Below are 25,595 nucleotides of genomic sequence, written 5' to 3'. Positions count from 1 at the left end.
AGTGAGCAGACAGATTGATTTAAGGCCAAGGATTCTTTTAAAGCCGGAATAAGGGGGACATTCAGAGGTCCTTGAGCTACACTACACAATATCCTCCTGTGTGTTATAGGGGTGAAAAGGAATGCCACCACTAACCACATTATAATGGCAAAGCCCATTAGTCAATGACAGGGCACAGTTATGACGCTGTCATTTTATCGATACAGCCATACATCTTCATATTGAGTAGTGTTTTGCAATATTCAACCCAGTCCTACTGTATTTTACCCAGAGGACACTAGATCAAAATCTTGACATGCGGCGGACTAGCAGTTTCATCTGCATTATCCTCCACGCAGATGTTATATCTACTCGAGGTTATCATTTTTGACTTTCAGCACTGTATAAGGCCCACACTGAGACAAGTCTACATTATGCATTGCAATTTGATTAGTCAAACCCTTGTGTCTGTTAAACAGCTTGAGTCAGGATAAGGCCTTGGTTCCCTCTACACTCCAGCACAAACCAAATCAGGTCAGGATGCTTAATTGAAGACCAATCAACCTTTACTAATGCAATGTCACTTTTATTTAATATGAATAAATGAGAAATCTCTGCTTGAGGAGTGCGTTGAGTGAGGGGGAGTGCCGGGCCTGGCGTGGGCATGATGGGAATGAACCGTTTGATCTGCTGAATATTAATGCTCCTCCAAGATTATAAGGATTATTAGTTCTTGTCTCAGCTGACAATGGAGTTATTTTCAGACCCCATCGATTAAATAACTGAGGGAACTGCCTTTGATATGAGCACTCCTACGCGAGGAGTCACTTTTGGAATATGAGTGGTGTTAATTCTAGTCCACTTCCCAATTATTGTATGTTATCAGAATTTAAAAACACATGCATAAGATTAAGATGAGCCATCATTTTTATTTTTTTTATTCTTATTTTTTTTTTACTAATAGATTTTTCAGTAAAGACATCCAAATCAACATCAAACTACTTCATGTAATAAACTCTTACTTTACTAATCAGATCAACAGCATAGCAATTTGAGGTATGTACATGAAGATAAGGCAATGTGTATGATTGGCATGATATGTAGCGATTCATCTTTGAACATGACTAATTAACCTTTGTTTTCTCTCCCCTGTCTCCCCAGGTAGGACGACCACTCTTGGTCTCTTTTATTGTCTTCTCTGATGTCTTTATGCAACTGCTGTAAACACAAATATATATGTGTGTGTGTTCTCTGTTAACTATCACAGGTTTAGTCCCTACGAGTGGTATAACCCCCACCCTTGCAACCCTGACTCGGATGTAGTGGAAAACAATTTCACCCTGCTAAATAGTTTCTGGTTCGGAGTTGGAGCTCTCATGCAGCAAGGTAGACGCCTCTGCCTGCCCCCCTTTTCTAGCACAAGTCCCACTTTTTTGCTGGGGGTCAACCTTGCTCTTTGACCAGGCCCATGACCATGCATGGGGGCCTCTGTGCATGATGCTAGATGCTTCACTAGTAGAGTCCAGCAGGATGGACTAAGTGAGATATGAATGATGTGATTGATGGATGAAGACAGTGCTCCTGCATGTGCCCTTCTTTACACTCCCTAACTCCACCCCTCCCTCCCTTCCCCCACCTATTCACAGCCATCTGAACAGGTAAGTAAACACGCCCAGAATACCTGAGATGGATCAAATGTGTGAGATTGAATGAGAATGTGAACCGAGCAGCTTGCCCTGCCTGTTTGGTTTTGTTTCCTTCTGCCAAACCAGTGCCATATCTTCTCAACTCGTTGGCATCTTCAGACTGAGAAAAGTTTTACAGAAAGTGGAATGTTAGCACTTTAATAGTTTTGTGGCCTGTATATTGTACAATGCATGTCACAATGGGACATATGTTGCATATTTAAATGAGCTTTTCTTCCAATGCAACATATTTACATTAGGTAGTGATGATCTCAGGCCCTGGAAAGCATGATAATAATGTCTGTATGTCCTTGCATCTGAACAATGCAATGGAGCACAAAAAGCACTAGCTGCTGTGGTTGAAGCTGCTTTAAATGGTCAGTTCACAGGAATTACAAGAAATTAAAGAAAACTTCACTTACCTCGAGTGGTCTCTGTCCATGCACATAGTCTTAGTTTTATATGTTGAATATCTGTTTCTGAGATTTCTGCCTCCACCCAGAACAATGGAGGGGAAATTAATTTCCTTTTGTGGTGCTCACAGTATGAGAATATAGGAAATGTAAAAAAAAAAAAAAGAAAGAAAAAAAAACAGATCATTTGAATCATGAAACATTACAATTAATTAAAAACAATGTAGTGAAATTCAACCATTAATAGATATTAATGTTTAATGGAATTTAGATACCACTGAATTAATGATACAGTATATGTTATGTTATGTTAGTTTGAAAGATAGGTAATTTAAAGTGACATACTTTCAAGGATTCATAAACTTAAACTGAAAAGTGACTCATGGTACATACCCTTGCCAAGGCCCAACAGTCCCATTTAAACCAACCAAGCCAAATCCAATATTAGGCAAAACATTAAGCAAAACATGTGACCCATCCATTACTCCCTGAGAAATGATTGAAAATGTCCCATAAAAAAACAACAACTGCAATGTTTCTCAAATGTAACAAAATGAGAAGAAAAAAAGATCTTGGATTGTCCCTTATCCAGATATTCACACAAAGTTGAAGGAGTCTATCCGAGTCCAAGTTTCTAGGAAACGACCTTGACAGAGATCTAAATCTGAAATGCATTTATGGTGCGCAAAGTCTGTCTAATTCTGATTTAAAGACCAAAGTCAGGTCCAAATTCAGTTCCTGATATTTTTTAATTCAGAGACCCAAAAAAAATCACGGTTCTGTCATTTTTCAAGACATTTTTAGATTTATTAATCAGCCTCAAACTGTATATCAATCCAATCACCACAATAAATGTTTGCAATGTATGTTTTTGCAAACTGCGGGTATGTTAAATCGCTACAAGTCAATATGTGGCAACTTAACATTTCTATCGGTTCAGTTTTCAGTTTTCAGTTTTACCTTGTGACACCACTGTGCTCATGGTTTACGTTTAGACACAAAACCATTTGCTTAGGTGAGAAAAGATGTTTTGCTTTTCTTGCCAAAGCCATAGCTGGAGGTGTTGTGAGGTAAAAACGTTTGGTTTGGTCACCACCAAACATGGCCTGAGATTTTCACATCTTCCCATAAAAAATATTAGTTTTACAATAATATTTTTATTACAAGCACAGCTGGAAATTATTCCAAGGCCTTAAAATATCCAGTGGTTTCACACTTTCAAGCAAATGTTAAGTTGCAGTCCTGCACTACAGTGACTGGCTTAGCAGCCTTTTCACTTTTTTTCATTTTTCTTTAAAAAAAAAAAAAATAAATAAATAAATAAATAAAATCCAATATCCATTGTGATAACAATATTTAACCGAAGTTCCATACTAAGGTCATGTGATGACAAGTGAGTAACTCCATCGACTGAGAAGGACCATGAAATGGGGTTGAAAGTGTAGTTTCATTATTTCTTTAGCTCTTGAATTTTCAATATTTGTTTTAGAAACAAAAACACATGAACAACACTTTAAATCACTTGCTTGATGTTTTTAAGATAAATATTTCATATTAATGTTCTTAAGGTTTAGAGTTAACAATTAAATACCCAGTTGTTTATAAGATTCAACTTCTTTTGTTGTTATTTGTTTCCTTAGGTTACTTAAAAAAACTTAAAAAACAACAAAACAGTGTCTTGAGTGGAGGCTGAAATCACACTGAGAGAGTGTGCATGGCTAGATACCACGAGATGAGAGAGAAATGTGTTTTTAATGCAGTGACCCTTTAAGTCCAAAGGCATCTTAATCTTTCCAAAGAGTTAGTTCCTGATAACGTTTCCTTAGTTGGCTGGTTGCATGCTTACTTATACTGCATGCTTACTAATATCCCAGTATTAGCTACACAGTTTTTTCAAAGATTTATATGTAGTTGACTCCAAAGACAATTATTTGATTAAAATTGAGTCTGAGAAATTGTGATCAAAATACAATGACTGGTTTGAGTTACCCCCCCCCCCCCAGAAATAAAAGACAAAACAAAACAAAACGCCTAGGCTGACTATAAAACGTGTGTAACTTATAATAAACTGTTTTAGATTTATTAAATGTTGATTTAGCTCCTAGCTGCTGTCCAGAAAAGTATTGTTTCTTTGAAAAGCCAGCAGATGAGATGTGCAGGGTTGACCAGTTGAGAAGATGTGGCTGAGGGCCAGAAAGCTGTGGGATTAGACTGTACGAGCACACAGTGTCTGCATGGCACCGTGCTGGTCTGCACTGTAGAGAGGCTCCCCTGCCAGGTGGCTTGCCCCGTCCCCCAGAAAACTGTGGGATGTGCTGTTTGGTCATGACGTTACCTTGGGTACATGACAGTCAGCCCCAACCAGGCTCTGTTTGGGTGGACTCACTCCTCTGGGTGGGTCACCCCTATTTCTGTTCTGGTTTCTGAGGTGGAACAGCTGGTAACATGTTCCACTTTTAAAACCTGCATCTAATAGCCAGTCATTGGTACAACATAGAACAAGCAGAATCCACTGCTAACAGTACTGATGAATATGTGTTTGTGTTCATGCCTGCTACTTTAACTTTTGTTCTTGGTTGTGGTTTGATGAATGGGCAAAGTGGGTGGCTGGAGGCTGAGCTAGATGACTTAAATGCCATGGTTTACCATGCCTGATGGTGTGATGGCTCTGAACAGAACAGATTTTCTTTTTCTTTTTTAGGAGAAGTGACTTAGTAACTTCTGTTTAAAGTGATAACATAGACACAACCATTTTTTCATCTATCTATCTATCTATCTATCTATCTATCTATCTATACTGATTCTTAATAATTACACATGGGGAGAAACAGAGGGGCAAAAGCTCATTATGCTGAATGATACAAAATTAGAAATGTTAGGATTTTTTTTAATGAAGTGATCCAGAGCCCATGTAGTAATATCCTTTATACCATCATGTGCTTCACAAAGAGGTGAACCTCACCCCGTCCTTGCCTGTGATTGACTGAGCCTTTCGAGGATGCCCCTTTCACACCCAATCATGATACTGTCACCAATGACCCTGTTTACCTGTTCAATGTTCTGAACAGGAAAATACCCAGGATATGCTTTTGTCATGCGACAACCACACTAAGTGGTCACACAAGGGTGGTTTTTAGCTAAAAAAAATCAACCAAAGGTTCCCACATCTAGCCCTACGTTTATGCAATCTACTTTGCATGAAATTTGCACTGTTTGAAGAAAATGACCTATCAAAACATGTCCAAACATGGACAAGTCCATTGGGAACACTGACCATCGTTTCGTTTCGTTTTCTTCCGCTTTAACCATGCGGGTCGCGGGTGATGTTACCGCTTTTATACCACCTTTTTTTCAAAGTGGAGCGGGGGTACTGGGGCCAAATCCAGTGACTCTATGGGCGAAGGCCAGGGTACTCCCTGGATGAGTCGCTAGCTCATCGCAGACACTGACCATCCAGTGTGCCAAATTTAGTTTAAGGGTTTTGATGAGCATTTGATTACTGCTCACCATAAATATACGGGGGTTGTGACATGGACTGATTTTAACCACTTTCTAAGCATAAGTGCTGAATTTTATTCAGCCCTCTTCGGCACCAAAGACAGACATCAGTAGCATGATTTAATTCTATGTCTTTCCACATAATTATGGATAACTCATAACTCACAACCTATTTAATGGTAGCATGTGTATGCTAAACAGATTAGGTCAAGACAACAGGTCCTTGGGAACCACACATTTTGTTCACTTAAATGTGTAATTGCTGATCAACACAAAGTCATAATTCCTTCAAATAATCAGTTCTTCAAATTAAATTCAGACAATATAGGAGTGTGCCAGAGGCTCCCACAGTTTATTGACCATATAGTAATATATTTTGCTAGACTGTGTGGAATGCAGTACTGTGATCCAATAATAATAAAACATTTACACAAACTACTGAAGCTGAGTGATATAGGCCTTCTTTTCACTCACTACATGTTGTAATAATATGCTGGCAGTTTAGCAAAAACTTTGTGTTACTAAACACTATGCAATGAATGATAACGCTTATGTCCACTCGTTCTGTCAGTTTAAAATTGTAATATCAACATATTTTGGGTTCTAGGCAAAAATTGATTAAAATAAGAATTCATCTCCTATTCAAAGTTTTCTCCTGGTGTTACAAAAGAGGTATAGTTTTAGTTGCATTGCTCCATGTGAACCATGAACACATTCAGCATGTTGTGTAAAAGTCATTAGTTGTTATCACTTACTAGGAACTTTACCAATAAGATAATCTTGCAAAAACATCAAGTACTCCTGGGTGACGTAGTGACAGAGGAACCCTGGAAGCGTGTGCACCCTCTGACCTGTCATTCCCTCTCTGTGCAGTATCAATAGTAGCTTGAGCTGCCGTTGGCTGTCATGTCTTTCTCTGCTTGCTCACTCTACTTGACAGCTCACTCAGGGGACTCTGAGAAAGAAAGAAAGAAAGTTTGATGAAAAGTGAGAGTGCAGATTGAGTCTCTCACAAAGGGAGTGGAGCACAGAGTTCTTAACGTCCTATCTCTCTTACTCTTTATCAGCTTTCCCTCTGAGTGAATGTGCAAAATCACTGCTTTCAATTGCTTAAACCGCTTGAGTAGAATGGTCCTGATATAACCCAGGCCCACCTTTTTCCACCCGGACAACAAACCTCCCTGCCTCACTCCCACTCTATCCACGCACATATGCTCTGTCGTTCTCTGCATACATTCTGCATCAAACTCGAATAAAAAACAGACAGATTAACTGAAAATACAGTACACTCTAGTGTAAGAAAAAAAACAATGGAAATAACTGATGCTGTGCTAAGCTTTACAACTTCATGCAGAAAATGTGGGGGCTGGGTCAAACCAACCACATTTCCTAACAAAATTTTATAGAAATTGCTGCATCAGTGGCTTGCCTGGACAAATAAATCAATGCAGATTTTACATCATGAAAGAACTGTTGAAAATTGGTGGATACATTTTTTTCTAAGTCACAATCCTGCAAAATGAACCATGTGACTTTGGGAATTACTCAAGAGCATGCGCAGTGTGCATTCATGTAAGTGATTTCTTTACAGCAGGAAGTGACTTTTTTCGACTTCATGTGCCATGATACAATGTACGGAGGAAGTTTCCAGTTCTTCTTAATACACCCATGGCTAAACTTTAGCTTCAAGAAGCTCTTATGTTGCAAATAGGTGCAAATTATTTTTCCAGTGCCACTTTCTGATGTTACTTTGTATGTCATATTTAAAAATTGAAGAGAAATCATGTTGGAAACATTAGTAGTATTAGAGACAATACAGTAAACTGAAGACACACTGGCAGACAGTGTGATTTAAATTAACAGTAAGATTGAATACCAATCATCAAGTCCAACCATGAGGCTGCCCACTCTGCCCATTGTGTGTCTGTGGCTGAGTGTGTGATCCAGGCAGCAGATGCAGAGGCCTAGCTTGGCCTGGGTGCTGCCCCCTTTCTGGCCTCACCTGTACCAGACCTCACCCCTACCTCTGCTCCTCTCGTTCAGGATCTGAGCTCATGCCGAAAGCCCTCTCCACCAGAATTGTAGGAGGAATCTGGTGGTTTTTTACTCTCATCATCATCTCCTCCTACACGGCAAACCTGGCTGCCTTCCTCACTGTCGAGAGGATGGAGTCGCCCATCGACTCTGCTGATGACCTGGCGAAGCAGACAAAGATAGAATACGGGGTGGTGGAGGATGGCTCCACAATGACCTTCTTCAAGGTTGGTTGTAGCTACATTTTATTAAACTGACATCAGTCTGTTCTAGTGTCTAGTGTTTTTACTGCTCTGTATCACACAGTGATCGATGGATACAAAATATGGGTATGTCAAGGATTACAGTTGTGCTCATTAGTTTACATATTTTGGTCATTTTCAGGGAATATGAATGATAATACACAAACTTTTCTTTCAGTCATGGTTAGTGGTTGTGTGAAGCCATTTATTAGCAAACAATTGTGTGTGCTCTTTTTAAATCATAATGACAACAGGAACTACTCAAATGACCCTGATCAAAAGTGTACATACCCTGGAGGTTTTGGCATTGGTGTTTTCATTAAACACAACTTTCCTTTGCTACTGTATTTCCTGTGAGCACCATATGTACTCCACAAAATAACAAAACACGCAACACAACAAGATGCAAGAATAACCTATTACTGACTAGCCTAACCCAGCAGATGTGGATTGTGTGTATAAGGTTGACTATTTCAGTTCAGCATTATCCTCCCTTGTGCTGTCAGAATGTTAGCATTCTCAAAATCCCTGTCCCTAGTACATTGCTGTAGATATAGGCCTGGCTATATTTAGAAGTACGTATTGAAAACTGTTTTTTTTTTGTTTTTTCTGTTAGAGTTGGAAACTAATTTTGCTGTGGAAACTGTCAAGATGTGGCAATATCTTTGATTTCACATATTTAGCATGCTTTAGTTGGTCAACAAAATTGATTTTCTTCTAAAAACACACATTTATTTTGACATGATAAATGTCAGATTTACTCTATCTAGCACATATTATTGAAATCAAGTTGCTCTGAATACAATGGTACCAAGTATTTAATTTAATTCCTTTTAGTTTTTGATATATAGCGATCATATTATATTCAGTCGTTAGCCTGGGCAGGCAGAACCTGCCTGAGATGATGTTAATTTAATTACAAATTAGTAATGGAATTTGCACCAATCACGGACCAATTAAGTACCAAAAATCAATTCTCTTATAACGACTCGCAGGCCTTGGATGACTAGAGTGTCTGTGGCCAAGCGACTTTTGTCCACTTTGCCCAGTTGGTATTCCAGCCTTGTTTTTAAGAATAATTTGTGTCATACAGCTCATTCTGCAGAAGATGTGGTCTCGGTGTCTCAAGTCTAGCAGTCTTGAATCTAGTCTATCTAGTCTTGAAAAAGTGTGAGTTTGTAAGAGTTTCTGTTTTCTTATTGTTTATTTATAATTACTTGATCACTGATAAGTAATCCGATCGCCAAGGGCACTGGGAATAGTGATGAATAGGATAGTTATGTCACAAGAAGCCAGTGAAAAACTATTATGGACTACTTGGGATGAACAAATGTAACAGCCTCTTCATTAATGTTTGAATGTATATACCAGCAACAAATAACAATAATCAATATAAACCACCATGTTCTGAACAGACACATTACAATCATTAATTATTTTGAGGCACCTTGGGGAGAACCCCTGAAGACAAAGGCTCCAGTTCGGAGCCCTCGACAGCTTGTGTGAGTCAGGTGAAAGCCTGTAGTGATGACAATTTTCACTAGACAATTCCCCGCCGGGAAATCGCGAGAGTGGGCTGTGCGCTTTGCCCCGTGGCGAAAAAGCAAACATGGCATCAGCAAAGTTTCCTCATCATCAAGCGGGAAAGGCCTTAAGGAACACACACATCAAGTTTTGTGGTCCTAGCTTCAGAATTGTGGAAATGGCAGCGAGTTAAAAAAGGGTGCAGTTTTGAAATTTCTCCTCCTGATTTACAGTGGAGTAAATGGAGCATTTGAGAGCTACTCTTGTCGGTTAGCGGTCGATAATTCAAAAACCGTAAATCCTACCGATAAAGTAGACACATTGGGAGAAAGAAGACAAGTGTGGCTACAACTCTGGAAAATGTCACTGTTTGAGCCTAATTGTGGCCAGGATCGTCACGGAAAGAGAAAATTTCTGAGCAAATGTTTTAGTCTCTCTCACTCTGTCAGTTGGCCCTCTCCACTCTGCTGCACGAACATTCCGCCATACACAATCATTGAAAACCCTGAATTTTTCCAAAATCACTCACCGTCATTCAACGATCACAGTTCAAAAACTACACATCATAGGAAAAAAGTTCAAATACAACTTAAATACTCAGGACTTGTGCCTACATTTTAAAGCTGGAATGGTGTTTCTACGTGAACGTATGCCAGAGCAGGAGATGTTTGAAAAACGTCGCAGATTTGCGACTTTTTTGGCCTCCCCCCATTCATTCCTTACGTCGCGTAAAATAAATATTTCGTAAAGCTGAATAATAGCAACCCGAGTACGATCGAGCCGCACATTGAATGAGCGAAAAAAAAAATCATTAAATGTAGTTTAAATGTTGGGAAATATACTGTGTGTGTGCGTTTGTGTGCATGTGAGTGCACGCTTAAGCATGGCTGTGTGTGTCTGTGTGTACATGGCTCTCTGTCTGTCTCTCTGTCTAATGTGTGTCTCCTGTCTGTCTGTCTGTCTGTCTGTCCGATGTGTGTCTCCTGTCTGTCTGTCTGTCTGTCTGTCTGTCTGTCTGATGTGTGTCTCCTGTCTGTCTGTCTGTCTGTCTGTCTGTCCGATGTGTGTCTCCTGTCTGTCTGTCTGTCTGTCTGTCCGATGTGTGTCTCCTGTCTGTCTGTCTGTCTGTCTGTCCGATGTATGTCTCCTGTCTGTCTGTCTGTCTGTCTGTCACTCTCTCTCTTTGCCCAGCTGATTTCGGTTGCTAGGTGACAGTTGGCAGGGGCCGTAGCAACGGACTGGGAGGGAGTCAGTTGGCCCTCTCCACTCCGCTGCACGAACATTCCCCCATACACAATCATTGAAAACCCTGAATTTCTCCAAAATCACTCACCATCGTTCAAGGATCACAGTTCAAAAACTACACATCATAGGAAAAAAGTTCAAATACAAGAAAACTACTCAAGACCTGTGCCTACATTTTAAAGCTGGAATGGTGTTTCTAGCTGAATGTATGCCAGAGCAGGAGATGTTTGAAAAACATTGCAGATTTGCGAGTTCTTTGACCTCATCCCATTCATTCCTTATGGGAAGTGTCTCGCAGCTGTTCGCGTCTTACGACGCGAAACATTAATATTCTAGAAAGCTGAATAATAGCATACAGACTCCGATCAAGCCGCACATTGAATGAGTGAAAAAATGATCGTTTAATGTAGTTTAAATGTTGGGAAATATACTGTGTGTGTGCGTCTGTGTGCATGTGAGTGCACGCTTAAGCATGGCTGTGTGTGTCTGTGTGTCTACATGTCTCTCTGTTTGTCTGATGTGTGTCTCCTGTCTGTCTGTCTGTCTGTCTGATGTGTGTCTCCTGTGTGTCTGTCTGTCTGTCTGTCTGTCTGATGTGTGTCTAGTGTCTGTCTGTCTGTCACTCTCTCTCTTGGCCCAGCTGTTTTTGGTTGCTAGGTGACCGTTGGCAAGGGCCGTAGCAACGGACTGTGAGGGAGCTGATTTGAGAGCAATTTCTGCCTCACATCTAGGACGTCAAACTAGTGCTATTTGGTCAAAATCATACATGAGATCGACAATTTGTTTTCACGATCGAGCCAGAAAGGCCTTAAAGAAAGCGCTCATTAAGTTTTGTGGTCCTAGCTTCAGAAATGTGGAAATGGCAGCGAGTTAAAAAAAGGGTGCAGTCTTGGAAATCCTTCTCCCGATTTACATTGGAGTAAATGGAGCATTTGAGAGCTACTCTTGTCGGTTAGCGGTCGATAATTCAAAAACCGTAAATCCTACCGATAAAGTAGACACATTGGGAGAAAGAAGACAAGTGTGGCTACAACTCTGGAAAATATCACTGTTTTTCAGCTTAATTTGTGGCCAGGATCGTCACAGAAAGAGAAAATTTCTGAGATAAATTTTGAGTCCTCATCACTCTGTCAGTTGGCCCCTGCCACCCTGCTGCACGAACATTCCACCATACACAATCATTGAAAACCCTGAATTTTTCCAAAATCACTCACCGTCATTCAAGGGTCACAGTTCAAAAACTACACATCATAGGAAAAAAGTTCAAATACAACAAAAATACTCAGGACTTGTGCCTACATTTAGCTGGGATGGTGTTTCTAGCTGAATGTATGCCAGAGCAGGAGATGTTTGAAAAACGTTGCAGATTTGCGACTTTTTTGACCTCGCCCCATTCATTCCTTATGGGAAATATATCGCAGTTTTTTGCGACTTACGTCGCGAAAAATTTATATTCTGGTGAGAAAAATAAGAGCACACCCCATGCAATCAAGCCGCACGTTTTGATATATTTTTTGTTTGTGTGCGCTCAACGGTGCGGGGCGAGTTAGCGACAGAAAACGGAACGGAGAAAACAGCCCACTATGGGCACCTATAGCTCTGCTATAGAGGTGTCCATAGTGGGCTGGCGAGCACAGCCCACTAATTATGGCAATCTACAGTTACAGCCGACTCAACTGTCCCCTCACATCCAAGTGCCTTTCGGTTCCCAGTCGGTTACAAGCCACAGGCGGTCCCCCTCTCCTCCTGGGGGTGTGCCAAATTCCACTGTAGACACGCCCATTCATTCAATTGCACGGTGTCACTTCCCTCATAAAAAAACATACAGCATAGATACAGATAGACTGTTTAAACTTAAACCAGATTCTTCTACTCCATTACATCTCAGTGGCAAATACTACACTTTTATCCAACTACATATGTTTTAAAACTTTAGTTAGTTTAGTTAGTGTTCACTTTACGTTCACTTTACTGGTTACTTTACTTACTTATTTATACTTATTTATATTTTACATCAATAGCCTAAAGTTGTATCTATGTTACATTATTATAGGTTAAGCCACTCAGCAGTATATATAGTAATGTAAATGTAGACAACCTGTACAGGCCCAGGGTTTCAGCATGGCACATGGTCTCTTGCTGCATGTCATGCCCCTGCCTCCCGTCATTTCCCCAGCCCCCTGCCAGGAGAAGTGAAAAGTTTCTCACCCTACTGACTTGTTATACAGTTTCATCAGAGATTCTTAAGTCTCCATTTTTATAGTACTTAAACAAAATGGCAAGGACTTCCATTTCACAAGCTTTCTCTAATTTAGCTACTCACTAAACAAAAAATGTTCCTCATAGCATGTTAGGGGATGAAAAAGCAGTGTAGTAACTAATTCTTGCTTTAAGTGTTCTCAGCATAGTCAGATTTAAGCAGTTTGATCAGTCTGTGCTCTTCGTGACTGTTAACGCACACTTGCAAAATGCAAGACTAAATTATCTATTAGCACTTCAGCCAGGAGATGAGCGTAGGGGGTTGGGAGACCTGTTAGGATGTCCACTGAATAAGAACAAAGAGATGCACTGCAATGCTAATGATGTGTTTGGCCTCTATCGCCTCCCAAGATATGTAGATGATGTTTGTGAACACACTGTTATAAACTGATTGCATCTCTATTATCATCAGCCACTGCGTTTGGAGTTTCTGATAAAATATCAGAAAAATTATACAACGCAATGACAATAATTCCTGCTGTGTCACCTGAGTGTAATAGTTTTGCATCTTGTAACCACCCACACCCAGTGAAATATTCAAAGCAAATACTTAAAATACAAATATGATCACAGACTGAGCATGTTTAAAGACTATCCACTAAATATATAAATATATATATATATATATATATATATATATATATATATATAAATATATATACATATGTATACATATATAGTGGCATATAGTGGTATATATATAGTGGCGGCTGGTGACTGAAAAATTTGGGGAGGACAGGAGGAAAACCAGTCCACGGTGTCATGTTATTTTATACAAGTCAACTACTTATGCCTACTTTATTATATGCAATGAAAATTAAGCAATAAAACAATGACTTACAAGACTTTGTTAAAAAACATTTTATTAAATGGCTAATATACAAGACAAAAAAAAAAATACCAATGTGTAACCGTTCCAGGTTTCAATCCCCAGTCACCTGTGTGGCAGACAAATACTCTACTCACTGTGCTACCACAGCAGTCAATGCACATACTAACGACAGCACAGGAGATCACACCCATCACTCATCACAATCGCCCGGTCGTGCCGCTAACGTTATGTCCTCCAGCAGGACAAACAAAACGAAAACTATGAATTATCTTTTTGACTGCTTCTTTCTGATTTCTCCGAACAGTTTTTTTTCTTTCAGAAATGTGCTTATATTTCCTTTGAAACCGATTCCAGTATCGCTGAAAACTCGATATTTCTTGTCCGAGCATGTCTAGCAGTGAAAGCTGTAAAATACATACATTGTTTATGGTTGTATAAATGTGCGAATGAAATTTGGGAACTGTTATTGGACCAACCTGCTGTCACTCTTGTATTCTGGTTGCTGATTGGTAAGGGAGGATGTCCTCCCTTAGCGCTTCTTTTTACGTGTCTTAGCCAATCATAGATCAGCATGAAAAAAGCCTAAATGCATTGAGTGAATGGAAGGAGATCCCTCCCACGGAGGACAGAAGCCCTCCGTCCTCCTCTAGCCCCCACCTTCCTGCTCCCTGCTCCTCTCACAGACTGCTCTGTCTCCTCCGTCTGCAGCTGTTGCTGTTGAACCTTTTTAAGTGGATTTTCTTCCAAAGAAGAAACTTTTTTTTTATGATATAATATATATAATATTTTATAAATGATACTGAGATTTGGTGATGATTTATTTCAACCAGTTACTCTTTCTTAAAAAAATTTTTATCTTCCTCTTGCCTCTCAAAAATAGAGGAGGACCAACCTCCTCTGCCTCTATGGACGAGCCTCCTCTGATATATATATATGTATATATATATATATATATATATATATATATATATATATATATATATATATATATATATGTATATGTATGTCTTGATTCCCTTTGGCTATTTCCATAAGAAGTATTTAGAAAACAATCACAGCAGTGAGAAACCAGCCACTGTGACATTTACGATGATGCTCTGACAGACCTCACTGCTGGCTCAACCCTTTCCGTTTCCTTGAAGACAAAAGACTGTAAACCCATTTTGGATCGTCACATTTTTAACCAGTACATTGCCCAAAAATCTTTCTGCATGCTAAGCATCAAGGCATTATTGGAACTTGCTCTGGCAGGTTCACCACCAATTACTTGAAGGACAGGTACTCCTCTACTCTATCTTCTGCATCAATACCCACCCTCTGGAATCCATCCACCATCATACTCCAAAGAACACCAACCACAAACGAGCGCACAAAGGATGCTGTGTCAAGTCTCCGCCACTCCCTAATCTTAAAACTACAATCACCAGGCAACTTGGCTATTCTTGTTGACTTTAACTCTGCCTTCATCGCAAATCAGTGCAACCACATAATCAGGAAACTTCAACATCTCAACATCCCTCCACTGCTCATCGGCTGGGTTCAGAACTTCCTCAGCGACAGACCACAGGGTGTTATGCACATCATCATCGCCCGTCATCACCCATCATCACGTATAATCCTGTACCATCTCCAACACTGCAGCCGCTCAGGGCTGTGTCCTCAGCTCCTTCCTTTACACCATGTAAACAATTAACCGGATGCGCCCTTCACCCTTCATCGCATACTTCAAATAATCTGATGAAACGGCCACACTTGCACTACTCAATGACAATAACTCCTTAATCAAAACTCAGTTTCTCACTTTATATAATGGTGCAGTGATAACTACCTGCAGCCGATACCCACCTCCATCCATGGCAATGTAGTTTAGCAAGTAAGCAGCCTTAAATATATCTGACCCATTTATTAACTCAGTTTTGGATCCCTTTGATCCCATCTATAAAAAAAACAAAAAACAAAAAAACATGAAAAAACTCAATTTCATATGTAAAGTCAGAGCTGTATATCAGCCTAGCTCATGATGTACACATTTTGCTCAACCCAAAATAGGCTTTAAAATAGAGACAAGCTTGCTTCAGCTCTAGTTTTGTCCCTTCTCCCAGTTGACAATGTTGTGAGCTATGATTTATAAATGTTTACATGATGATTTTATTAATTTGTCTGTGTGTAGATCGGTATAAGTCTATTCTAGATTGTACTGGAGGTTAAAACATATCTCCCTCTAGACCAGCGGTCCTCAATAGGCGGCCCCCGGGCCGCATCCGGCCCGCCGGCCTCCTGTTTGTGGCCCCCGAACTATTATTCCTTCACTATGTGTTTTGGTTGGGTCAGCACGTGTATACCGGGACTTGTCTCCATGCCAACGATACACAGACAGAGCGCAACTTTTAACTTTCACTTTCGTTTTCGGAGCACTTCGCGTATTCACATTTTGCTGGTGGTAAGAGATTGAATATGGCGTGTTTCCAAGTAAACTGTTATGACAAAGTGGACAGTGATAATCAGCAACTCGCAGAAATAGGATCTTCAAAGTTGCATTTATTCTGCCTCCAACCGGGACAATCTCCACGTATCTGACAGTGCAGCAGTTTTAAATCCTTCGTCTTACTTTACTATCTTGCGCAGTTTGACAAGTTTTAGCTTACGTTAGCGACCTCATGTATATTTAATGTTGCAAGGAGTGTAACGGATGGGGAGTTTCTCCCGGCAAACAACCTTTCACTCACGGTGCCAAAATTTGTATCATCCTTGTTAAAACACCATTTAATCACAGAAGAAATGACGTGAAATAACCCACAACCATCTTACATATCATCTTATTCACAAACACATTCACGAACCATAATTACACCAACAACAACAGAATACCCAAGATCCATTGCGCCACAGTCCACAAGTGGCGTTACAATATGCCAGGAGAAGCTGTGATGAAGATTTCCAATTTGAAACGGCATTATGAGACGAAGCATAGGAATTTTGAAGAGACATTTCCTCAAAATTCAGAGATAAGCAAAACACAAATAAATGCACTGAAATCGTCATATCAAGCTGCAAGCAGGATTCTTGTCACATCTATGTCACAATGAAATAAAATAATGCATGACTGAAGTGATGGACACAATGTTTGAAGGCAAACCAAAAGAGGAAATATTCAACTACGTATTTTAATTTATGTTAAAATGGAAATTACATTTTATTTTAGTTCGTATTTTGTTGTTTAGAATGAAAAGGACATTTTGTTTTGAATATTACAGTATTATTGCATGTGGCCTGACCGACCTCAATACATGGACCTCTGAGTCATTCAAAAAAATCTTTGTGGCCCTTTAAGATTTGTATTTGAGTACCCCTGCTCTAGACCAATAAATCTAAGAATGTATTCATTATTTTATACTTGTTCTAGTTTCAAGTGATCAAATGAGTATGCACCAGTTTTCTGTAACTGCTTATCCCACAGGCAATTCCCACATCACCTCACCCCAAGTCTTTGGACTGCAGACTACATAAGAGAAGTCCTGGGAGGCCAGGTCATGTTCAACCCGGAACATTTTTTGCTATTAGGCACTGTGATCAAATCCTACCTTTTTGCCAATGAAATAGCCTGAAATCATACAGAAGTGACAGCTCTGCCAATGCCAAAGCTCTGCTTGGTAATCCCCTCAGTGTACGATCATATAGAATACCTGCTGCATATCATGTCACGTTAATCCAGCCAAGTTTCAAAACTTCCCTGCATTAGATGTCTTTTCTCCAAGTTTCTCCAAGTTTCTCTCTCTCTCTCTCTCTCTCTCTCTCTCTCTCTCTCTCTCTCTCTCCCTCTCTCTCTCTCTCAATCTGTCACTGGCACTCGGACAGCTTTGAGATTTAGCTTTTATTCACACCTCATTTTCATCCATCTGTGCAACAAGCACACATAGATTCGCAGGTCACTGTGTGATTAATATGTCTCTGTGTGTTTCGTCTTCACACTGAAACATGCTTGCACCAATTAATTACAAAACTGCTGTGGTAATATTTGCACAGCCACTTTATCATTCCACACTGCAAATTAATAGAAACAACGATTGGTGTTAGAAGCAGCACATTTACTTGTCAATCATCGTACCTATGCCATATTGCGCTCACATTTTTGACCTTACATTCGAGGTAGATGTTGGTGGAGTAGAACCAGGTGTGAAGGCTGCAAAATCAGTCCCCACAGTTCAAGACTTTGTTTCAGTATTTGTAAGTATGAAACTGTTTGTTTGTCACGAGACCTCGGGACAATTTCGAACTGTTTGTGACAAAAGAAATTGGATATTTTTCAATGAAAGTCAGAAAATCTACAGCCATGCTGGAGCCGACCCATAAAAAGGTGTTGATGAGAAGACCATGGAATTTTTGTGAAAAAGTGAAAGAAAAAATAATTTGAAGTTAATTTTAATGAAATTACTCCACCTTATTCTTAAGGTCGTTGCCATATATACGATTATGGGTGGGTCTTCCAGTGGGATAGCAGAAGTAACAGTAAACTCGGAAGACTTAAATCAGTGGATAACAGTGTTGTTTTTCTAAAATTACATTGCAATTAGTGTACAACTATGGGTTGTGTAGTGGCTGTTAACAAACAAGTAAATAAATATCTTTTGAATGTCTTTGCAGAGTTCTGGCCCCTGTTGCGTGGTTTGTGGCTGTACAAATAACCAAAACAAGCAAAATTTGTGGCTCAACTAACAGTGTTTTGAACATGCCCCAGGCACAAAAAGGAGTTGTTCCTGTCTACATACAAACAACGAAACTAAGAGATCATGGCTGAAAAAATCTTAAGTTGAAGAGACCACGAAAAGCTTGTACCAGTGCTCATTTCATTTCGTGGACAAATAGCCAACAGAGGAAAAAAACCCTCATCCTTCTCTGTGGCTAGGCTACGAAAGACCACTAGAGAAGAAAAATGGGTACTGAAAAGCAGTGACAGCAGTGTCAGGAGACAGTCAGGTATGATTCATGTGTGGCAGATGAAGTATTTAGATGTTTTTACTCAGGTAAAAGTCCTACAATTTCACAATTGCATGCTCTGGTACATGTAAAAATCTGGTATGCATCAAAGTATTATTTACTGTATGGTGGCATGATTTACTGTAGGCTATATATTTCATAGCATCATAATGTTTTTAAAATCTTAACCTGAAAATGGTTTAATGTATTGCAATAGTTATCTCTGAAATTTTGTGAAGCTGAAAAATAATGTTGCACAAAACTGAAATTCTCAGGATTTTTTAACAACAATACAACTATCAGATCGCCCTTGTCCTGCTACACATGAGCACCCAGCTGTTTGTGTTTCACCTAACGCTAACAATAAAACCCAGGCCTAGTGATGTGGGACTTGAAGCCTCTGACTAGGTTCTGTGTCGGCCTTAAGGTACATAAGGTTGCCATCTACCTCTTTCAGCAAAACGCGACCTACCATAGCGTTTTTAAACTCCAACGGAGTCAGTGAAATAGGTAAATATACTACTGTATGTCATATACAAGTACAAGTAGAGGTAGAAACTTAATTTACATGTCTGTTTTTTTTATATGTGCTCTCGACATCATTGAAAATGAGGGCTTAACCTCAGTGTTTTTTTGAAATTTTAATAAAGGTTGAAGGAATGAATTAATGAACATTTTGCCGCTTTTTTAGGTCATCCTCCCATCCGTTGAAAGTGGATGGCAGCAGCATGATAATGTCATCCCATTTTATATGTGAAAAGTGGTGTCCCCACACCTTCATCTTCTGGCTGTGTCAAAAAGGAGGACTATCATTAGCTGTAACCATGGACACTAGTTCTGGTTTGGGCAGAGGTCTTTTACAGTGTAGGTGAATAGATTGTAGTTTGCATTGCTGCATTGCAACAAAGCATTAAAAAAAACACTGAATAAATTCAACAAGTTCTCTATGGAGAATCAGTGGCCCCCCCTTACTCTACATAATCCACACTTCACTGTTTCTGCTAATGCAATTAGTACATTAGTAGAAATGTACTAATTGCAATTCTCTCTCTCTCTCTCTCTCTCTCTCTCTCTCTCTCAGTTTTACCTGTGACTTCTCATCTCTTTACGTTTTGTGTGATTTCGGTCAAGTTTTCTCTTCCTTGCAGCTGCTCTTCCCTTAGATCTCAGATATTTGGTATGGGGGCCCAGATCCGCACAAATATCAAACACATTCGAAAGTCAAGTCAAGTCCCTGTTAAATATAAAGCCCAGTATGACCAGATCAAAATTTGCCTCAAGGGGATTATAATCTGTACACCATACAACACCCTCTATCCTTCGACCTTCTATTTAACAGGGAAAGTAATTTTGTCTGGTTCTCAACAGGGACTTTCAAAATAATTTTTTGTGTTTATGGGTTAATATGGTCGTCACGGAAACTGTGTGTTAGAACTATCTTATCTCTGGAAAAACAACTAAAATACATAGTTGTTGTAATACTGCTTTATTTAAGCCAAACCAGCCAATCAGTATCAATGTATCCAGTTATTCATCAAACAAAGATAGAAAACAATGTATTACAAAGGAAAACACATAAGTAACGTAAGCCTACAGAACAGTAGCTTTTAAAATGAGATGCCTGTTTTGGCACCATCCCCTGCTCATCTTTTTCTGAATTTTAAGTTATCCTCCACTGTGTAAACATATTCTGTCCACACCTCCCATCTGAGCTGTTTGAAACACACTGTTGATGATGGATGGGGTGTTTTGATTTGACTTATCATCAGTCCTGATTCAGTGCAGCACAGTCTCAGATTCTGTGCACATGCATCACAATCACTGTTCTAACTCAGGAAAAAAAATGGCAAAACAGCTATTGTTTAGGTAATTATTGACTTCTGCTGTAAAGTACAAGTCTAATGTTGGCTAATTATGTTAATGTCTGCACAGGATAGTCTCTGAAGCATTGAAGTGTGTCACTTGTCTTTCTAGCAGGGACATTCCCTCTGGACTGTCACTACAATAACACTGAATAATTTAATAAGCAAACACACACCACTGTGGTGTCTTGCTTGTTAGCTAATAAAATCACAACTTACTAAAGGCAGTGCTGTTTTTTCACCTTCTCTGTGTAACGGGGTGATGGCCATCAAAGTCTGCGGCAGAGACAGTAGCCCTTTATATAACTGTAGCACTGAGCTCCATGTCCCCAGGCTATACAAGCCTGAATTGTTTTGCATTAGCCAAAAGACAAAAGGAAGGAACTCCAGCACAGTGATTAAATCAAGCAGATAAAACCTATTGAGATGATGTGCTTGATACCAGATAGGTAGGGCATGGAAGAGAGGATGGGGAGGAAAAATAACTCAAGGTTCTGTGATCCAAAGTGTTTAAGATCACATGAATACAATTCAAAAGGAAAGACCAGCATACTGAATATATTTATAATAATGGATGACTATGTTTCCAACTGCAATTTCTTTGAATCTACATTCAATAAGTCAGTCCCCTTTTCATAGCATTTAACTAAGGACTGACTCTATCGGTAAGTATTGTTTAACTGCATTGTTAATGTTAATCAAGATAGAAAGACAAGAGTCTCCTGGATCAGTTGATGTTATGGCCATGGAATATAACTATTAAAATTTTACACCCGATTAAACATGTCTGTTTGGGTTGGTACATGGACCTAAATATTACAATGCCCAGGAGTATCAGCCGACATTGCTAAAGAGAAGAAGCCAGTCACAGATATGAGAGTTGTAGCAAATATAGAATGGTTTGTAGTTTCAACTGGAACAAATTTTTTTTTTTTTCCAAAATTGACCATATTCACATGGTGGCCATTTCTCTCTGACTTTGTGCACAGGATGGGAAGCTCTAATGATGAGATTATGTTATGCTCCTGTGTTATCCAGTGTTTTAGTCACAGGCTGTAACAAATGTGTCCAAGATATGGGCTGATACTTCAAAGAATAATGTGTGCCTGTTACAATTTGTAGGTGGTTGTTAAGATGGACACAAAAGCGGACACTAAGACAGGAAGAACATAGGAAGGATTAAGAACATAGGATGTAGGAAGGATTATTTCACAAAAACTGAAATCGTAAAAAAAAGAGAAAGGAAGAAAATCCCCAAAAACAAGAAAAGAAAAAAATCCAAAAACACAGAGTATTAACAGAAATGCTAATACAAAATACAACCAAATGCAAAGTTCAAATCAGGAAAAATGCAAAAAAACAAGAAACATACCACGTGGAGAAACGGGGAAACACTGGAAAACTCAGGAACAGGCTCAGGTGAAACTCTGGGGAATCACACAGGAGGATTACCCAGGAGAGTAACACAGGACCAACTGACAAAGACGTCAGGGAGCACACAGAGTATATACACAGTGCTGACTGTCAAACAAGACACAGGTGAACACAGAAAAAGGGTGGGAAATTCACACAAAGGGAGGAACTGAAAAGCAACACCTGACACAAGAGGGCAAAACTTCCAAGAAAAACAGGAAATCACAGAAACACAAACCGACATTGACAAAGCCTTTCCTATCTTATTATTTCATATAGTGCAGCACTGTTAAACACCTTGGAAGTGGAGGGTTAGCTGCTGTCTAACAGAAGCTTATGGTGTTTTACCTGAAAAAATGTCACTACCTATTTAACTACTTTTAATTATTTTGCTTGAAAGTGAAATGATAAGGATTTGTAAGATTCCCTGTGTTATACAGCTTGCAATCTGGAACACAAGCAGTGTCACAGTTGACAAGTTGGATGAAAAAGTCCACTGTGTGAATATGGTCTATTTTCTTTTCAGTTACAGTCGGGAAGTGCATTTGTCACATTTACTATATTTATATGACTTGCAACATGGAATTCAGCAGCATAAACGGGCATACACTGCCTGCATGAACAGCACATGAAGTCTTGCTTTTTATTTCAGTGTCCATGTTAACAGGTTAGAGCAGACACAATGCCGGCTTGAGTAGTGTGGCCTGGCGTGTCAGGTGAGGCTGCAGCAGCAGAGTCTCGCCTGTTTTTACCGCAGCACGTGCACAGTTCTCGGCAAAAATCACATTGGCCTCTCATTACAGTTTTAATGTCTGTATCTGTAGAATCTGTCACTGACATGAATGGAATACACACAGGTGAAGGGCAGTTCTTTTCCAACATACTTTTTTCTCTACCTCCCTCTTTTCCTCTTTTTTAGGTAGGTAAAGGGAAATGACATTGATATTTATCAAGGGCAAACCCATGTACACGCTAGCCGCCTGTGTGAATACTTCCGTAAGTGAGCAGCACAGCCGCCATGCACTCAATACTCTGGATATATGTTACATCTGTAACATTATACCAGCATTAAAGCTTTCCACCCTGAGTGTTATATCAGAGGAAAATGGCCACCATGGTCTATTAGGCCAAAATCTCAAAGTAAATGTGTTTCAAGTTGTATCTCATCTTCTCAGGCTAATAACATAAACAAACCACAACACATAGCCTACTGCTGAAATCACAGAAACTTCAGAACCTGCTATTAAAGTGATACAAGTGTGTGTGTGTGTGCGTGATTTTTATCTTTTGTTTTTGTAACGATTATGCCAAAGTCTGTTTATAAATGGAGGGAAACGAAGCGCATAGGGTTGAAAAGGGCAAATAAGTGGTATACTGTAAGTTGTTCAGGCATAACCAAACCTTAAAGTGGCAATAATCAATAATGTTATATAAAACAAACTAGATAGAACTTTCATTGTTTGTTTGTTGTTTTTTTAGTTTTTTTAAGCCTTATGGACAAAAGCAGCACCATTTGTGAACAACAAACAAAACATACTTTTCAAACTAAGCATGATACATAAGGTGATGTGTCAGTTGTGGCTATGTAAGACTAATCACATTCATATTACTCGGTCACATGTAATCTGACAGCTATCTGATTCTGTTGCTCAGTAATAGTAATAGTCAGTTTGTTGAGATAGGTACAGTTATCAAACATCCCCTCATAATATTATGTCTTAATAAGTATAAGCCAACAGCAAGACATAGCTTGGCACTTTGGCCTACCTTAAAACTGCCTTAGATTGTTTTAGCTGTGCCACAGTAATGTCAACAGTAACATATACCAACATATATTAAAATATTGATAGATTGATTTTGATTCATGACGAATAGGGCAAATTCATTTTCAATCCTTTCAAATCCCAAAATTATCTTCATCTGTTGAATCACTGTTGACTTTCTTTGTTTATTTTTTTTTTTTGGCATTTGGTACAGCTCGTCAGGGGTCTTTTGGCAGTGACTGTCTTAAGATCCTCTGCACGTAATGAATTCCACTTTCTTTTCTGATCAAGGAGTATATTTCTGTTGTCAGCTGCCTAGGCTGAGCAGGCTCCCTGGCCCAATTTAACCCCTGATACTGTCCCAGTATCAACCATAACCACAATATATAACATCAAAAATAAAATCCTCAGAAGAAAAATCTCCTCCTGGATCCTCTTTGTACCATACGACTCACTGTGATATTTTGGCTTGGAAAATGGAACCATAGGCTCTATCGGTCTTTGTGTCATAAATCCTTTCATCTCATCTTGTGGGAAAGGAAACAAGAATAACTATACAGAAATAGCCACCATTATCTAACTGATCTCATTCACCATGTAGCTCATCTAGAGCCATCAGTTAAGTTAAAATGGTCCTTGAAGTGTTTTTTAACAAAACCAATAAATTCACTACTTGTATGTGAAGGGTGTGCTTCAGTGGTGTAGTCTAGTTTATTGTAGTGGGTATACTGTGATGATTCTCTCCCAGCCTCAGACACACACGTCCCAGACTGACACCCCATATGCACCACCCCACTCACTAACGCATACAGTAGGCTACATGCATCCACACATAATTGAAAGCATTCTGAAAGACTGGGTATGTATTATCAACAATGTACTAAAAGCAACACAATTTATCAAAAGTAACAATATATTATAAGCAACATTCAATCATCAGTATCAGCATCCCTAGAAATAATGCACAATAATATACTGCAGTATACACCTCCAACAAGAGACCGCCATCAAAAAGCCACAAATAATGCTCAGAACAGCACCAAACAACAGCAACAGTACAAATAGGGTCTCAGCACAGTCAGTTTTCTGAGGTTGCTAAAACTACGAGCTAGCCGTCTGCTAACTTGATCTCACTCGGTGTCACGTGTTAAACCATGAATTAAACTTACACTGGAATATCCCTTTAAGTTTTGCAATTTTGTGTCTTGTTGTATGTTATCAGATGCAAAAAAAACAACAACATGATATCGGCATCGGCCATTGAAATACCTATATCGGGTACTCTTTAAGATGACCATGAATTAACTATACTGTCATTTGCATATAGCAATTGACTCTGGCAAAACCAGAGTCTGTGATGTACTATAAAGGGGCGTTCAGACCGAACGCGATAGACGCGAATGGAGCGGCAACTCTACATTGAAAATCAATGTAAATGGCGCGATGACACGCGATTCAGGCGACGGCAGCGCGAATGGAGCGTCTGGCGCGGCGCGAATGAAGCGTCTAGCGCGGCGCGAATAAAGTTGAAAATATCCAACTTTTCAAGCGGCATCGCGCCGCGACATCCAATCAGCGACGAGTTCAAGCCGACGACGTCACTTCCATCACGTACGGTTGTTTACGGTTGCTCAGAGCAACGATGGAGGAGAAGCTAGTTGTAGCTGTGTGTGGGCACCCGGTGCTGTACGACACCGCAACTCACCTCAGACAGATGGACAAGGCGCTCCGCAGCTGAGATGGAGTGCCTGTAGTTGGTGTCCAGGCGGGAGATCCTGGCACCAACCCGAGCTAACAGGTCCTCGAACTGGGCTCCGGTCAGCCTGAGGTACCGCTGGAACCGGTCGTCATCCAGACGGAGCTCCTGGAGGA

The 25,595-nt window shown here is 39.7% G+C and overlaps 1 protein-coding gene across 3 annotated transcripts in view; it reads left to right on the top strand.

Annotated features, from left to right (window-relative positions):
• grik2 (glutamate receptor, ionotropic, kainate 2) overlaps nucleotides 1-25,595 on the top strand; it is a 327,295-nt gene that overhangs the window by 232,522 nt on the left and 69,178 nt on the right. For all 3 annotated transcript variants that reach the window (XM_030394698.1, XM_030394701.1, XM_030394700.1), the window contains 2 exons: nucleotides 1,247-1,365; nucleotides 7,619-7,836. In XM_030394698.1, coding sequence (XP_030250558.1) covers nucleotides 1,247-1,365; nucleotides 7,619-7,836 — 337 coding nt within the window. The remainder of the gene's footprint in view (nucleotides 1-1,246; nucleotides 1,366-7,618; nucleotides 7,837-25,595) is intronic.

Source organism: Sparus aurata, chromosome 17 (genome assembly GCF_900880675.1).
Source record: "Sparus aurata chromosome 17, fSpaAur1.1, whole genome shotgun sequence".
In the NCBI taxonomy this organism is placed as follows: Eukaryota; Metazoa; Chordata; class Actinopteri; order Spariformes; family Sparidae; genus Sparus; species Sparus aurata.
The sequence above is the reverse complement of the archived record's forward strand: the minus strand, read 5'-3'. Positions and strand labels throughout refer to the sequence as shown.